The sequence below is a fragment of the Aptenodytes forsteri genome, unplaced genomic scaffold (assembly GCF_000699145.1).
Source record: "Aptenodytes forsteri isolate BGI_AS27 unplaced genomic scaffold, ASM69914v1 Scaffold193, whole genome shotgun sequence".
In the NCBI taxonomy this organism is placed as follows: Eukaryota; Metazoa; Chordata; class Aves; order Sphenisciformes; family Spheniscidae; genus Aptenodytes; species Aptenodytes forsteri.
This window is the reverse complement of record NW_008795405.1, coordinates 10,371,590-10,389,972: the sequence shown is the minus strand read 5'-3', so window position 1 is coordinate 10,389,972 and position 18,383 is coordinate 10,371,590. Positions and strand designations below refer to the sequence as shown.

The 18,383-nt window shown below is 36.1% G+C and overlaps 1 protein-coding gene across 1 annotated transcript; it reads left to right on the top strand.

The window, feature by feature from the left end:
• Positions 1 to 3,698: 3,698 nt before the first annotated feature.
• Positions 3,699 to 17,460, top strand: ATXN3 (ataxin 3). Its single transcript, XM_009280785.2, has 10 exons — positions 3,699 to 3,857; positions 4,376 to 4,420; positions 5,786 to 5,871; positions 6,287 to 6,353; positions 8,725 to 8,812; positions 9,065 to 9,197; positions 10,313 to 10,488; positions 10,913 to 11,036; positions 11,793 to 11,872; positions 12,525 to 17,460. The coding sequence occupies exons 1-10, from the start codon at positions 3,804 to 3,806 to the stop codon at positions 12,617 to 12,619; spliced, it is 948 nt and encodes a 315-aa protein (XP_009279060.2). The 5' UTR covers positions 3,699 to 3,803; the 3' UTR covers positions 12,620 to 17,460.
• Positions 17,461 to 18,383: the final 923 nt, after the last annotated feature.

The following is an 18,383-nucleotide window of genomic DNA, read 5'->3' as shown; positions in this document are numbered from 1 at the left end:
GGGACGGGACTGCGCTGTCGGTTGGCCGTCCGGGCCAAGAGCGCTTTCTCTGAGGGTCTCCCGTCCCTGCGCTGGCGTCGAGGCAGCCCCCGGTCCCCACGGGGTGCGCTTGGCCTCTGCCCTGCCCTGCCCGGCCGGGCCGCCTTGCTGCTCCCCTCCCTTCCCTTCCCTTCCTCGGCATCCTTCCAGTGGCAGGATGAGGCAGCGGCTCGGCTTCTTCTGTCTCGGGGGAGAGCTGGGGCCCCCTCGCGCGGCGCGGCGATGCTGGTGCCCGTGGTCCGGCCCAGCTCGGCTCTGCGAAGCCTGCCGGCTCTGCGGGGAGAGGAAATGTTGCTGGAGATCAAAGAGGGTCAGGGCTGAGCCTCAGCGTTTCCTCTCGCACGGTGACTGCTCTTCTTGGGCCTTTAAAAGTAGATCTCAAGTATGGGGAGGTGTAGGCTGCAGCTGCTTCCGTTTCTTGAGAGAGAACTTGCGTGGCTGAGAAACGAGCGTGAAGATGAGCAGCGGCAGGCAGGGCTGTTTCTGTGCTCTCAGACACATCTCTTCGCCTAGCCTGGTTTGATTGGGTTTGTGTAATGAGCAGGGAAAGAGAGAGCTCTTAAAGAAAACCGAGTTCATGTACTGTGCTTCTGTGTGCTGAATGGTGTTTCCTGTTTTGGAGGACAACTGCTTTTATGAACTGCTGGGATTTAGCTAGGTTCCCAAATATGACCTATTTATGCTTTAATGCTATTCAAATATAATTGGTTTTTTTCCGTCTACTTTGCCAATGTCTCTGCACCTTTATTGTGCTAAGATTAACACTAGTTTTTATACACTGTTCTCGTGCACAGTGGTTGGTTTACTTAGCAAATAAAGCAAGATAGGTGTATAGCTTTCCTAAAAAAAAAAAAAAAAAAAAAAACCAACAACCCACAAAAATTACTGTTCTGAAATCCATAGAACCTGAGGAGTGTTCTTTCAAGCTAGGTTTGGGTAGCAAAACTTGGCAAGCATTGTGGTGTTAAACAGCTGCTGTTTGGAGGATGAGTGTTGGATTTCAGCCGTTATGGCCTCTGCTACAGTGACTTTGAGTTCCAGTCTAGATTTGAAAATGAGTTCAAAACAAGTGTACCTTTCTCTTATGTGGCCTAGCATATCGCATAATGAAATGATAACTTTTTTATGACTAAGTTGCTTTGTAGTTTAATAACAAAACTCCACTGAAATTGAAGTGGCAGAGCATAATACATTCAAAGTTATAAGCTGATGGTAACTTGTAGTTGCTACAGGTTTTTGGGGGGTGGGTAGCGGTCTTGGGTGTTTCACATGTGAAACATAACTAACTTAACCAGAGAACAGTTATGCAGTTACAAAGTTACACCTGAATGCCTGTTTCAGATTGGAGTACTAAATATTTTTATCTTGTTGTTATTATTCTAGGGAAAATTTAACTGACCCTCTGTTTTTTTTTTTTTTTTTTTTTCTTCTAAGGGGTATTTTTTTACCCCCATCAAGTGCCCTATCTCAGTTCCTGTCAAAATATTTAGAGTGCTGCATGTACACGCACACCCCCCGCTTGAATCTGCACACCTCAGATATTCTAATAAAAAGGCACAAAACCCATGGTATTTATAAAGGAATTTAACAAAACAAAGACCTAAGCAATGTAGCCTTTTTAACAGGGGAATGACAACTGCAGAACGTAGGACTTAAGGATAGGGCTTAAGGAGCCCCTATCTTAGAAGTTGGCCCTTTCTTTGATAAGATACAAGTGGTTGAAAACACTGAAAGCGGGGCAGCGGTTTATATCAGGATAGGTTTCAACGAGGGGATTTCGTATTATGGAAAGATGCAGTATGCTCTGCACCAAAAAAAAATTGAAGTTAATGTCCATTAAAAATGAAGATCAGTTTTCTCTTCTGCATTTTGAACTTAATATGCACAATCTGTACGTACCAAAAGTAATGTTTATTACTTTAAGATAAAACTATACAAATACAAAAAGGTCCTTTTAGTGAAATTAAGATTTAAGCCTGTAATACAACTCATTTTCAAAGGTATTTTAATATCTCTTTGTTTCCAATTCAGTTTCATATAATTCTGTTGGAGAAACCTGTGATTCTTGAGCAGGTTCTTCTGTTACAGTTTTATCATATGACCAGCAGCAGGGATGTGGTCCCAAAGGGACAGGAGCTGTTGTTTAGTCTTGAGTTTCTTGTTGTGGGAAGGACATGAGCTGGAGGAGGTTTCTGGATTGCGTTGAACCCCAGCTGTACAGCTAGTCTAGCTTTAATAACTCATTGCTCAATTCAGTGATGAAGCCCTAGGAAGACTCTAATCTGGGGTAAAGGGAATTTTTGAGGTTGCTGCTGTAAGGGAGATCATGGGAGATTTGTGCATATGATATGTATGAGGCTTTCGTGGAAGTTTAAAGAATTTTCCTCCAAGGCACGCTCTGGTATTCTTAGTGTCTGTGGGTTTGGCAGGAGGGAGGGGTGTTCTTGATTTTTGTTGAGGGGTTTTAGTTTTGGTTTTAATAGAGTACATGCACATTAGAGTTCTTAATGTAAATAAGAACGAGGACTGATTAAAACAAAAGAGAAAAGCAGGATTTTAAAACTGATGTTAATCTTGTCTTGTAGTTTAGTTATTTGTAAAGAAAGATTGCTTTTCATGGGAAACTGTAATTTGGTTGGTTTGGTTTTTTTAACAAGGCAGTATTTGATCTACACTTATGAAAATGATAGTGTGACATGCATTCATTCAGATCAGATATTTTTTAATTTGTGCTACAAAATCATGACTGACATTTCTAATTTACTCATTTTTAATTTGGGTTGACAGTCTAAAAATGTTATATTACATTTTATTATCTCCAATGTGGTGGATATGAAAAAAAGTTATCTGAAGTGTTTTCCATTTAAATGGTTTATCAACAAAACTTATTTTCATTGTTTAATATGCTGAATTTAATTTTTTTTTTCTTGTCACCTCATCATCGTCATCGAGATTTTAGAACCAGTAGTATTAGCTTCTTTTACCTAGTTCCTATACATAAATTTCACGTGGAAAAGGAGCTTTACTGCTCCTCCAGCTCCTAATCGCTTTCTCGGCAATAAACAAATTGGTTATAAACTGAACTGGGTGAGGAACCTGAAATGAAGGAAATATTCTGTAGGTGTATACTTCTAAATCTCTCCAAAGTCCTAATGGTCTGCTTTTCTTTAGCCACATGTGGAGAGCAGATTGCCAATAGCCACACCTGGCAGGGAGGAAAAATTAAAAAGAACAAGAGCATCTATTGCAGAAAACACTTGTTACTTGGAAGTAGACATCTAAACCATTTCATTTTCATGTGGTGGTGATTTGGAAGAGGACAGAATCCATTGTCCTGATGGTTGCAGAGTCCTTGTGTGATTTGGTCAGGCCGCTAGCAATTTTTACAGTGTTTTAAAAAATAACATTTTTACATGAAGTTTATTTCCTTTGAGGAAATAAAGTAGTATGCATGTTGGTTTTCCCCCATCAAATTGATGGAAGGGTTGTATTCCCTATCTTGCAGTGTAATATATCCAAAAGATAGATGGCATTCTGGGTGAGTGGGGAGGGCAGGAAGCTTGCCAGAATGAAATGGCTGAGTCATTTTACAGAGTAAAACATTAATGTGATTCTTTTGTTGTCTTTGGTATTTTTTTCTCTTCTAATGTTAGCAAGAAGGCTCATTGTGTGCTCAGCACTGTCTGAATAATTTGCTACAAGGGGAATATTTTAGTCCTGTTGAGTTATCCTCTATCGCACAGCAGTTGGATGAGGAAGAAAGAATGAGAATGGCAGAGGGAGGAGTGTCTAGTGAAGAATATAGAACGTTTTTACAGGTAAAATCTTCTTAATTTGAGGTTGCTTGATATTTGCCTGAAATCTAATATTGTGTAGCACAGACCTACTATTCTTGCATAGCTAGAGAAGGTTAATTTCCTAGTGCTAAAACTTCTTAAATTTATAGGCCTTTTCATTCATGCATCTTAAATTTGGCATTTTCAAATGTTACTAGTACAGCTTTATAGTAATTCTACAGAAAGCTATGTCATCTTACAGGTAGGAAGGTCAGGCATGGCGAGAAGGAGGATCAGCGATTTGCCTTTTGTTTTTTGTAAGCCAGTGGCAGAGATAGCAACAGAAGTTCCCATGCCTGTCTGAGCATTTCTAATTTAAAGGTTTGAATTTTTAATTAATAAGCTTATTTGGGCATTGTAATCAGCCTTACAGACTGGGACACATTTAGTTGTTGCTTTAAGTATGTGCAGTTATATTTATTTTCAAAATTGAATTATTTCTGACCTTCTATGCTTACACCATTTTTCCCTTTTTTCCCTCCCAACCTCACACTGAGCAGCAGCCTTCTGTAAATATGGATGATAGTGGATTCTTCTCAATTCAAGTAAGCATGGGTCTATACTGACAGAATTTTTTATTTATGCAATATATATTCTCTCAAATAATTTAAATGACACCAAGCTTTTTCATCTAGTTTCCAGTTTATAGGCTTAATGGGATTAAGTGCTGGACTTCTAAATCTTCAGAGTGTTTTCCATTAAGAGCAGTGACTTGCAGTTCTTCAGTTCATGGCCCTTTAAACACATGGTAGAAGCATGGACCTCCTGAACTGTGAAATGACACCTGCTGGCAATAAGCTTGATTTCTAAGTTGCTTCTTATGGGCACTTCAGGTGTAGACCTTGGCTCCCATAGACTACAAGTGGAAAAGCAGACGAGATTGTTTTCTCAAATTATAGACTGTAGAGCCCTTGGCAATGGTTACAGGGTTATCACAGTGATCTGCAGAATGGAAAAAGCTGCAGTATCTGCATTCCAGTTTTTATAATACACTCCAGACACTTTAGAGCTGGGTTTTTCTTTTTTTTTTTTAAGGACCATAATGGAAAAGTAATTAATAAGAAATACTTAAACCAGAACAACAACAAAAAAAGGTATTGCACACTGAATTGGGGCTTGTGTCTAGACTAGAGCTGTAGGCAATGCTTTGCACCTTTGGCTGTCTCCCAAGCTTTCAGAGGTGCTTGTCAATGTTCCAGAATCACTCAAGAGCCTCTCTTCCTTATGGCAGGACAGGGCTGTTTTTCTATTCAGTGAAAGACCATTAACAGTTTGGCATTTCTTGTGTTCTTGATTGTGCTGCTTCAATATTGAAGCTGAAAAAAAAATGCTTCCTCATATTTTACTTTTTGTTGTCCTGGCATTGCTTTGCTCACTTGCTGCATAGTTGGCTTGCTGAAAGGAAGATGAATTGTTAATTTAAAATTTCTTACAGCATTATTTCAGATAGCTTTAAAGAATTGTTGTAAAAGAGTTTGTGCTAATGTACCTGACTGATCCTGTGACAATCTAGTGGTGCAAAATTTCCAATAGTTACTGTGGGGAAGGATGATGATGTATTGGGGGGGGGGAGGGCGAGCAGAGCAGTACAATGAGAGCAGAGAGATGACAACTTAGGAAGTATCTGTGGGAGGTGAAGGTACAGCTTTGTCTGGGGGAGTAAGCTTATTCACACTTTTCAGTTAAATCCTAGTTTTGTTACTTCCCCTTAGATATAGTATGTGTGTTATGTTTGCATGTAGATTGATGACAGTTGCATTTTGAATAACGTGATTCCTAGGTCTCCTAGCAATGTTTTGAAATCTAAGTTTTATGAAAACAGTATAATTGTTTATAGCAGCTAAGATGATTGTATTGTTTAAATTTAGATTTAACTGGTTTGACTCATGAAAAGTGCTATTTTTTGACAGGTTATAAGCAATGCCTTGAAAGTTTGGGGTTTAGAACTAATCCTCTTCAACAGTCCAGAGTATCAGAGGCTTGGGATCGACCCTATGTAAGATGTTTTTTCCTTAGCACACGCTTTCATTTTACAGAAAAATAATACTCTTAATCTATGATTTAAATCTTTCTTTAAAATTACTATTTCAAGCTCTGTTGCATTCTGATGTTTTTCTTATCCCCTCTGTCTTTAATTTTTTCCTTTTGGGGGTGTATACGAGCATCTGTCCTCTGTGCCTTCATGATATCTCAGTATCTGTGGCATCACAGGTATATGGAGATTTCAGTAATGTTGACAACTTCCTAAATGTTACAAAAGCAGTATGAGTACTCTGTAACATCAACAGTTGTATTACTGAAATTTTATTATATAAGTTTAAATTAGTGGTAGCAAAGAACTTAAACATTAATATGCGCTCCAATATTAGAGTATTTAATTTTATCTATACCTTTTGTTTTTCTTTTTACAGAAATGAAAAATCATTTATTTGTAATTATAAGGAGCACTGGTTTACAGTTCGAAAGTTAGGAAAACAGGTGACATTGTCTTTTTTTATTTAAAAATTGACTTCAGAATGGGGGTGGAAAAGTGGTTGCGAGTAGACCATGTGTTGGCCTTTTGCAAGCTTTTGCTGCAGTTTGCTTTAATAGTATCCCATGTTTAAAAAAAAAAGTAAGTGTGTGTTATATCACAAAAATGTCAGGCAGCTTTTTATGAATGTTAGCCTGGGGAAAGACCCTAGGATCAATTCCCCAGTGAATCTGCCCTCTAGGGAGCTGCAGCTCTGGTAGAGTCTGTGTGACGTCTTAAGCTCTTTTCTTTCTTTTCTTCATGAAAAATAGCAGAAAAATTGTACAGGGGGAGGGGGGAGTCCTAGGCAAGGATTAGAATCCCTATAGAATGTAAACTTATTTTAACGCACTGAATTATTGACATTGTAAAAATAATTTTGCTCATTTAAATGGACAGTAGGTATAAGAAAAGGTTCAAATTTCAAATGTGTTAATATTTATGATTGCTAGTATTTAAGAGTATCCATCAGGATAAGGTCGGGAAAAGTAGAATCGCAGCTTTGCACTTGGAAAACTTTCTGAAACAGTTATAATATAGGCAGGAAATAGTTATTAAAGGTAAGGGATAGCCATAGAAGTATATGGTACATAAATAATAACTCGTCACATCCATGTCCCTTGTAACGCCAGTGCAGTGTTTTATTTCAGTAGCCAATCATTGTTCTGAATCATACTGCATAAGCTTTTATACAACATAAGCTGGTTTGGTGTTTGTTTTTTTGTCATAGAAAATGTTCATGAGATAAGCTTTTAGATTCTACAATAGTGAACAGGAGTCTCTTTACCCGTTTGGTTCATTTTGCAAGTGGTGGCTACCTATGTTGTCATTCAGAGTTAAAAAAAAAAAAAAAAAATTTAAAAAAAATTCATCTGTGAGTGAACAAACTAAACTGCTGTTCTGCTTTAGTCGAAAAGTATGGCTAACGTTTACAGGCAATTTCTGTGCATTTGATATCAAAAAGGCTGAATGGTCTCTTAAAAGTAAGGGAATGTTCCTTATTATATATACAACCATGTTGGGTGGAATTTTGTGAGATAGAATTCTAGCCCAAAATGTTTTAAGTTGGAGGGGGGGATGTCTTTTGCTTGTACATGTGGCTTGTAACCACATGAAGACAATACTAGGTGTCTGTTATCTAGAGTAATGAGAAAAGATAGACAAAATAGGTTGACTTAGATTTGACCTGCTTCTCTTCTGTTACAGTTAAAGCAAAATTAGTTTACCAAACCTTCCTACTCCATATTCCCCTTTAAAAGTTTGTCAGTAATCTGTCCATTGTATTTGTTTACATAACTCTTTATTCCCCACTCCTACACTGTTGGTCTTCTTACCCTTTCCTAGTGGCAAAGGGTGTTTTTGACAAGTTAAGTGACTGAATGACAGAATGGTAGATAGTTACTTACCCATATTCCAGGTGAATTATAGTATGGGCCTGACTGCAAGTGTATGACTGCATATATGGAAGTTTGGGTAAATAAATGCGTTTTTGTGAGAAGGGAGATAGAATTCTCCTTCTATTATCTGAAATGGTGCTTCCTGGTTAAAACTGGATAATATTGAATGAGTATGGTATAAAAAAGGTTCTTCAGATTGATTGCAATATATATGGGGTTTTAAAGGTAGAATGTTTTGTCATCCATGTTGAATATATTTTTTTTCTAGAAGAAGTATTATAAATGACTAGTTGTCTTCAGGGAACTAGAAATGATCTGTGTATATTTATCTCCTGTCCCCTATTGTAATATTATGCTGTACTATCAGCATATTAAATTTGAGTTCATTTTTCTTAATTTTAAAATTTAAAAATTATCTCAGAGAGAAGTAAACAATAGTTTTCAGCTATTAAAGGCAGAACGTTTAATGAAAGTATTTCATGGAAAGAATTCAACTTCTGTTTCCTGTATCTATTAATTTCTTAAGATACAGCATTAACTTGTGAAGGGTTTCTTCCTTCATTAATCTCTGAACAGATTTAAAACTAGGATTAAGCAGAATTTTAGAATGCTGTCTGAAATAATTCTTCTACCGTTATATTTTGATTTATCTGTTTGCCTGATACCAGTGTTCAGTAATGGGAGAGAGCATGCAGTAATTTCCCCACTTCAGATCTCCTGTTAGCTGAAGAGTATTTGAAGGGTAACCTTTAGCAGTATAGGTATTGTGCTTCAAAAGACTTTTAATTTGATAATTTATTTTACTAGATTTATTCGGATATTTTTTACTAGATTTATTTGGATATTCCATCATAGAAAATGACCACAATGTACAGAAATGGATTACCAAGTAATCTTTATGCTAATTTGTTCTCTCAAACCTTTTTTTTCTTAATTACAGTGGTTTAACTTGAACTCTCTCTTGATGGGTCCAGAACTAATATCAGATACATATCTTGCACTTTTCTTGGCTCAATTACAACAGGAAGGTAATAGTAACTTGCAGATGTTAAATCTCATTAATTAAAAGTAGGTAATAATCATTATTTATTAGAACTTATGTATTCAGTTAACTACCCTTAGTTTTATGATTGAAATAGTGAAATAACCCAAGTCCTTATAATGAAAGGTAGAGCCTTACGTTGTAATAAATTGCACATCATTGTGTTCCATATAGTGTGCATTCTAGAGTGTTTATGCGTGCACCTTAATGCTGTAGACTTACGATTTATTTTTCTCAGGTTATTCCATATTTGTAGTAAAAGGTGACCTGCCAGACTGTGAGGCTGATCAGCTATTGCAGATGATTCGGGTACAGCAGATGCAGCGACCAAAACTAATTGGAGAAGAGACGGCACAGTCAAGAGATCAGAGGTAAGGTAAATAGAGATTTCACTTTAATAATGTTCAGTATGATTGGTTTCCATGATTAATGCCTACATGGAGACAACCCCCTTAAGAAGTAATTAGAAGTACCTTTAGTGCAATACGCTTACTACTGTTGCACACAGTAAAAGCAAGTTGGTAGAATACAAATGGTGTCTCTTTAAGTGGGCAAAAACTACCTTAAGGAATCAATCTTTCCATGTGCATGTGTTGTATAGCGCAGATCTTTAACTTCATGATTACGATATTTTTCCAATTATAGTAAAATGGGTTAGCAAATCTTACCGAACTATGGTTAATAGTAATCCATCTCTAATTAAGACTGGCTTGTGCATTCTGTCATAAGTAGAAAAGAACGAGAAACCCATATCTGAATTCCACATCATACAAATCATACAGCATTCCCTTTTGGAATAATTTTACTGTAAATGTGGTGCTGCTCTGTTGTGATGCATACTGCTAATATAAAACATCCTTGAAAGCATGTAAAGTACTACTTCTGTGATAATTTTATCACATTTTTATAGTGAATAAATTGTATACTGATAAAAAGGCTTAAGGCCTTTCAGAGGAATTAATTTATTATTATTTCTTCCACTTTGTAAAGGTAAACTGGTATTGTAAATTGATGGAATAAAAACAAACTACTTGGCAGTAACATGGAAAGTGTGTATAGTTTACAGAGGATCTGTTGCTCTAGTGTGGTCATCAAAGCTTCCTAAGAAGGAGACCACATGCACTATTTTCTGCTGGTGTGACTGTTTAAATAGCAATAGGTTCGAATAACATGTATTGTTGCTTTTTGTGGGCTTATTGTTTTTGAAGTTTTTCCTATCAAACAGATTCTTATCAACATGTGCATGGGTTTAGAGTTGCAGTATTTTCATTTTTACAGCTGCAAGCTCTGCTTGCAGCCCTTTTGTGCTTTTTCATGCAGAAATGAAAATCTTAGTTTATATAACAGATTTTCACAATGGAAATGTTTTTTTCCAAAGTTAAAGAAAAGTAGAGTTAAATCAGCAGAAAATATTTACTTTAAATCTCACGGTAAAAGTTAATATAGTTTCTGTCTGAATTCTGCCATGAATGTATCAATTTCACAGGCTACCCAGAAGTGATATGGACCAAGCAATAGAAGTTAACCATCCTTTTGATGGAACAGGCATGTTAGATGAAGATGAAGAGAATTTTCAGAGAGCCCTGGCTCTAAGTAGGCAGGAAATTGATATGGAAGATGAAGAAGCTGATCTTCGCAGAGCCATTCAACTCAGCATGCAAGGTGCAGTGCTCATCTAAATTTCTATTACAGTGTTCATGTTGCTTATGCTTTAGGCAGCTACTCAAATCAGTTTCAGTCAGCTTTTTCCAGCATGTGTCAAGCTCTCTAAAAAGGCTGGCTTTGAGGCATGGAAGGGCAATCCAGAATTTACTGTAGCTATCTCCTTTCTGCTTTTTGAAAAGTTAACTTTCATGTCAGCATTGATCATTAGGAAGCAAGAACAAATTGGGAAAGGGTGGCAGAAGGGAAGGGAAACAGTCCTATGGTGAGGAGGAGAGATAGTATCAAGTGAAGTTAGCCTAGGTGCTTATTTCTCCAACAAGTCTTTCTTCCTCTCAAGTTTGAAGACATTTTCTTAAGCTATATTTCATTTACTAACTTCATTTTACTGTAATTAGTAGGATATGGCATGTTCTGGTTTTAGGTAGTCGTCGAAGTGAGTTCTCGGACTCATTACCACAGAATGTTCCTCAGTCACCTCACACCAGTCAGACAGACTCCCTTTCTTCAGAAGAACTGCGAAAGAGAAGACAAGCATATTTTGAAAAGTAAAGTAGTTGATAAAAAAACTGCATGTGGAAGTACATGTCGTATTTTTCAGTGCTTTGGGGCGTGGATGGGTTTCTCACTGAGGTCCAGCTTAACTTTTCTCTCTTAACATGTTTTCCTAACAGTACCTGAATTTTGCCATTCCCAGGTGGTTCCTACGAAGAAAAGAAACCTGTAAATAAGAGGGGAACTGTTAGTAATGCAACATCAGGCTTGTGAAGAAAGAAAACATACATGTTATAGAAGTATTTTAAATGAAATCCTGTAAATTTCTGTAATTATCTTCCTGAAGAAAAGTATTCTTTCTCTAAGACTGCTTCTGGTAATGATGCCTCTAATGTGCATCACGTGAAAGCGTTCTAGATAATATTTTATGTTGCTGTTCTGGAGTACCTTCTTAATACATAGTTGGGGTATTGTTGTAGCTTTTCCTTATCTCTGTCTCCTAGTGATGGAGGAAATAAAGACCAGGGAGAAATGCTATGGATGGGAGGAGTTAGACTTTGCATGAGAGGATAAGAATGCAGAACATCTGAATTCTGGGAAAATAGTAAATTGGCTTGGAATGTAATGTCGGGAAGATAGGTGTCTGAAGGTTAGCAGGGTGCAACAACTGAAGATATTTTAGGTGCTGGGATGTTACTGTATCAAACAGCTTCTACTTCCCACTCTTGGCCTTCCTTACAATGAACTAGATGGTACAGGTCTCATACTGATGTTAATCTTATTCTCTTACAAATTTGTAACACTTTCAGGCAGCAACAACAGCAAGATCGGACCCCAAACCTGCATGATAAGCCAACTCTAAGCTCAAGCACTCCAGAAGCTGACCCAGGTATTGTTTTTCAAACCTATTTCCAGCACTGAAATATTTGTCTTTTTCACCTTTGTTCCTAACTTTCCTTGTCTGCCTACTTCCTCACTCCAGCAGCCATTCAGACTATGTATCACAGCCATTACTCTTTTTGGCAGTGAAGGAAAGGATCAATTTCTTGAAAAGCCTGTTCTGCTTTGAATGTCAATATCCTGTTTCAAAGTGAAGAGTGTTACTATTAGACCATTTGAGTTCTGGCTTTGCATTTTGTTTTGTTTGGCTTGAGCATTACAAATTGTAATCTTTGGGATTTGTGCCAACAATCTGTTTTCCAAATGACTTTTGAAGTTGTATGACAATGTAATAAACTTGGAGTAATATCTGACAAAATTACTGTAGCCAGTTTTCAGTAGAACATAAGTATGTAGGCCTTACCAGTATTAGGTATTGGTGATCCCCCATTAATGTGTATTACTTACTACAAACTGACTGTTGTGGATGGAAAGCTAAGTGCAAAATGTTCAATGATTTTTTTTAAAGAAAAAAACCAACCAATTTTGGGGGTGGGGTGGAAACAGGTAGGTGTGGACAAAAGGAACAACGAAAGCATTTTAACTACAGTTGAGAACTAGCTCTGCATTTATTACAACTTACATGGATTTATTTTCTTTAGGAGGTGATATGAGTGAAGAAGACATGCTTCAAGCAGCCATGAATATGTCTCTGGAATCTGTTAGAAACCACTTGAACGCAGAAGAGGAGAAATGACATAACTTTTCTTCCCTCTTATTGTCAAAACACTAAGTCTCCATTATAATTTTACTGTGTGGGTGTTGCACAAGCAGGGTTCATTTCAGAGTTCTGGAAGCAGGAATGAAAGGGGGGCTGGAGGTCAGAGTTTAGAGGGAATCTGCAAATATAAAAAAGATTGCACTAATTTAGAAAACTGTAGTACTCCTTCTACAGAATATCTGTTCACAAGAGTAGCTGTATTAAAATTACTTAAACTATTCACATGAACAAAGTTAGATGTGTAGCAGCTGTAACTTGCATTTAAAAAGCAAGTTTAAATTGTTTTGAAGAATTCTATAGAAAATACAAAAGGTGCTGAAAACCAGCATCAACTGATTTGCTTCAGTGCTAATGGGAAAATAGATACAAGTAATAAGTTGTGCTCATAAATGACTAAGTTCTTTCTAAGAAATCACTTTTCTGTTTGTCTTAGATAATTTATTTTGTGACTGTTTATTCTGAATGACTTAATGTCAACTTTTCGATCCTGCTGTCCACTTTTGAAATGACCCATTCTGCAGGAGAAGCATGAATCCATAAATTTCATACTTTGCAATTCAAGAGAAAATCTTCAGTGTATTGTTTATTATGATGTTACTCCTGAATCTTTCAGTGACTTTGACCTTATAACACTTTCTGGTTTTACTTTCAGTTCCAACTGTAAAATCTTCAGATCCATGTTTAAAGTAGGATTTTTGCATTGCCCTATTGTCTTTTGGCAGACAACTTGGTTTTTTTATTTGTTTTTGTTTTCTTATGCTCTTTCTAATTATGCCACTGTCTTTACTATAAAAGTAGCATATAATCAGTTGGGTTAAACAGGTTTTCTTTTCTACCTCTACTGGAGTCTTTTTTCCTCTTCAAGCTCAACCCTTCATTCTGGCCTTTCAGTATGAAAGAGCTGTAACTGAGTCTAGGAGAAAGGAGGAGGGGGATTTAGGTGCCATAAATCAGTGCCACACACATAAGGTGCATTCCTGCAGTCTGAAATGACCCCTGTGCAAGTAGCTCTTTTAAGAATGAGTATTTATGTCTGTGTGGATGTTCTTTCTGAAATGCTTTTTATGAGTGTCTGTCAGAATGTTGCAGCTTTTTCAGGAATGGCCTTTATTCACGCACCTTACAATTTTTTATCATGCTGTTTCTGATCCTGAGAAAAATTGGGGAACAAAGTATGTGAGATGTCTTACAACCAATAGCATAAGCTATTTGCTTTGATATTCAGGATGAATGTGTAACAGGGTGACCAAACCTGACTTTCAACTTCAGTACAACAATTGATATGTTTCATTTTCCTAAATGGTGCTTGGAAATACAAATTCTGTTTACATATAAATTATATGGAAATATGTTGTAGATAGAGTATGTAAGCTGTAGTCCACTTAATGCATTAACAGTTGGCACAGGTATTCTAAGAACCCTTTGAAGATAACCCCAAATTTCTTTATCAAAATATTCTAAAGTTATATCATTGCACAATAGTAATATCTAGTTAAAATTAGTATGAAATGAATGGTAGCTAGATGGAAATACACATTCAGCATCAAGTAGTACTGTACATGAAAGGGCTCTTACCTCTCAGTAAAGATTTGTTTACAGCAATGGTTTCTTGATAGCTTAGGATATTATTATATTATACATAATTGGGCTAAATTCTGTTTTCCTTACCTGTGTGCTGAACTTCCACTAATGTCACCAGAACCACTGGTATGTGTAAGACAATATGGATTTTGACATGAGACAGCACTACTTTTAAGAAGCGGATTTTAAATTTTGTCTTTTTTAAATAATCCTGTCATGCACATTATAATTAATATCTGCAGTGTCTCAATACAGCTAAACAATGGCTTTAAAAGTCCATGTGTGCGCATGCCATTTTGAAATGCTATATTTTTCAGGATGTAAATTTCTGCTTTCAGTTTAAAACTTATATGAAACTGAAAACAGGAATCTCTAAAGCACTGAATTATTTCTTTGCTTGTCTGTAAATTATCCACAGCTTTAATTTCCCTTCTTTTGTTGTGCCATAAACTGATTCTGAAATAAGACTCTCATTTTTATAAATAGGTATAGGCTGGCAATTTGATACCAGTACTTGGAACTTGGACCTTTTATCCTCTATTATAAGAATATAATAAAAATGTATTCTTTCTATAGCTATATAGTGTAGTAGCCCTATAGTAAACAAAAAAAAAGCCCCTTGAATTGACTTAACTGTAACCTGTGACAATTACATCTTTTTATAATTGCTAAAGCATAGAGGTTTGCGTTTGAACTTTCATGTCACTTTGTAAGTTACTTCATCACACAAGTGTTTTAATATGTAAGGAATATAAAGTAACAGTGCCTGAAAAGCACAACTGTGTCAGTCATTACAGGGCTAACCATATTCCTTTCTGTGTAGCAACATTGTCACTCTAGAAATACCAGTCTGATTTTCAGAGGAGTGTCAAGTTTAATGAAGTAGGCGTATCTGCCTAGTCAAGCAGTTAAGAGGTAGCAATTTAAGCTATGTATGTTAATTGCACCAAAGGGAAAGACTAATGCTAATTGCTGACAGTACATATTTTATACCCCAGACCTAAAGTTCAAAATGTGTGGACCTGCCAAGAAGCTGTCAATAAAAAACCGATCGCATTTTTTGGTGTGCGTTCTTTCAGTGATAAACAGTTCTCAATATGGCTGAACTATGCTCATAAGGTGTTTACTAATTTAGAGCCTATTCTTAGTGTTATCTATTCTGTCAACCTGAAGGGTTTTTTTTTCCCCATGTTGTAGCTTTAGGCCAAAGTCCATTGTAAAGGAGCAGATTTTTTTTTATTGCAGTATGAGGTTTGAAGGAATTTCAGTCTTCATTCATCCAACAGATTTTTACTGTCTTCCTCACAGTGAACGGTCCATGTGACGTCATTTGTGTTTTTCTGCCTATAAAAATCAAAGGGGTAGGGGGAATGAGTGATACTTACATTAAATATCTTCCAAAATTAGTTTTGTAAGTATAATTCTGTAAACTGCTTTCATGGTCTTGTAATGAGGGCAGAAGGAAAAAGTGTTGTAATGCAGTCATGCTTGAATGCAATTCTTGTTAGGCACAGCAGGTATAAATATGAGCTGTTTAAATGCTCCCATTTTTCTGGGCTTGAAACTAATCTGATACAATACTGGCTTACTCTCCAACATTTGGGCTCCTTGTGCCTGTCAAACGACTTCAGCAAGTGTAAATGTAATTTTCAGCTAAGGTACTCTTACTATTTTTCATACTTAATTACTTTGCAGACTAATTAAAAATAACCAATACAAAGTTAAATTTCCAATGTGTTTTAATGTTGGACTATTGCTTCTATTATAAATCTATAAAATGGTGGGGAGTTTAAAATGGCTTCTGCACATGTCTAGTAAACAATTCTATTTCTGTATCTCAGACAAATATTGTCATTTGCAAGCTGCTTTGTTTTATTACAAAACTGACAGGCTTTTAAAAATGAATGTGTTACAGTTCTAAAATGTCTGAAATTTTCTAGAATTATTGTTTCAAATAATGATGAAAATGTACAAATGGTGGCCTTTTTACTGAGAAATATTATGGGGAATGGGATTGGAGAACTCTAGAACTCAGACTTACAAAGAAGTATTACTGTAAAATTCATGTTACCAGTACATACTTTTAAAGGAATCAAAAAGAATCCAAGGAGAAGAAAAATTGAAATGGAAACTTTAAGGGCTTAGATATCTATGTTGTTCACTTGGTAAGCCATTACTGTCTTGCATAAAACAAACAAATCCTGGGAAATCTTCATAGTTACTCATAAAACATTAAAAAAAAAAGTCTAACAGGTAATACATATATACCCATTCCCCATGTACATGTAATCAGTTGTTCAAGTAAGAACAGTACTTAATGCATTCGAACTGGCCCAGTCCAAATATTCAATTCTTTAGTTTCAAATTAGTAGCTTCCTTGTGTTGTATCCAGGTTTGCATCTTAAAAGCATGAGCTGTCTTGCAATAAACTTTTTTTTAACCTGCATACACACATTTTGCCTTATTTGCATTTCAGACATGGAGGGAATGCTTTAGTATTTAACCTGCCATAGTCACCTCCTTCCCCAATTCAGAATGTTAAAGTACGTGTGACTTTTCAACTGCTTTTACCAAATCAAAATGTTTTTACTGTATTTTCTTCGTTAAGAAAAGCAAATAATTGTTACTACACTTAAATATTTTTTTTAAACACACCACCCCTACCCCCAGTATAGCCACTGTGTGAATTCAGGAGGGGAAACTTATAAAAGGGTTTGAACAGAAAGGGATGTAATATTTAAATGCCACTGTGCAAAAAAAAAAAAAAAAAAAAAAAAAAAAAAAAAAAGGGAGAAAAACCTTGATATTGTCTTTAAAGCATGCAAGAAGCATTGACAAAATTTTATTTTTTGCTACATGAAACCCTATGTGTACGAAACAGTGTAGAGATAGGATTTTGTAAGGGAATAATTTTTTCATCTCTTGCCTAATAGTTGTGTATTTTAGAAATCATTTTCAGTAATAGATTTTTCGTCTTGAGACTCTGCTTTCAGTATCATGTCTTTGGCTCTGGATTCCTATACAATTTTTGTCTATTTTGTGTATATAAAGCATCTAATACTGAAAAGATTTAAAAAAGGAAAGCTGAAATGCTTTGTCATTGTTTTGACTGGAAAATGGCAGTGCTGGGCTGTTTGATATTTTGAAAATGTTTTCTAAATAGGCACGAATATATATGGTTGTATTTGATATCAATTTTTTAAATAAATATGATTATAGCTTCTAATGTTTCTCTCTTGACCCGAGTATTTTCATATGTGCTTTACTTCATATGTGGATTGGGCACAGAATCATCAAACATTAAAATCTCACCTTTGATATCAATGGGCTTTGCACCAGATGTTGTGTATATACATGAGCAGTGGCGTAATTTTCTGTTACTCATAACTGACACTATGTCATCTCTGACGAATGTCTTTTCATCTGTCGATACTCCAAAATTTATGTAAAGACACTCCTGTTAGGAAGAAAGTTGGTGCTGACTATAGTTATGCTACATCTTTAAAAATTGTATGCTTTCTAATTTTAAAATAAGCTAATGCTTCCTGTTTTGCTACCAGAACACACATTCTTTTTGTGGCACAATGCACTGTTTTTGTAGCTTAGTCAATTCAGAGTATATTGGATGATTTCTGTGTACCTTTATCAAAGGTAGATGAAGCCAGTCAGCTAAAAAATTAGTTGCAATGCTAAATAGTCAGTTTCTAGTTTTTCACAAGTAGCAATTAAAATAAGTGGGGAAAAAAAGCCTTCTGTGCTATTTTTTTGACTTCTTGCCTTACTTGGCAGCATAAAATGAACCACAATAGGAAATGTTTTTATCGTCTCTAAATATTTTTAAAAGTCTGGAGGACATCCCTGATCTTACTTGAAAAATGCTAAGACAGTTTTCCATAGAAATTAATTAACCAAACACTATTGGAAAAGATGACACATATTTTATCTCCTGTGGACCCATACGGGTTTTGTTAAACTATGGTATAGGGTGTTTTGAGCATTGTAAACTTCTCATCTCCATTAAATCCGATGTTTCAAATTAAAATTTCATAGAATCATAGAATCATTAGGTTGGAAAAGACCTTTAAGATCATCGAGTCCAACAGTAAACCTAACACAGCCAAGTCCACCACTAAACCATGTCCCTAAGCACCACATCTAC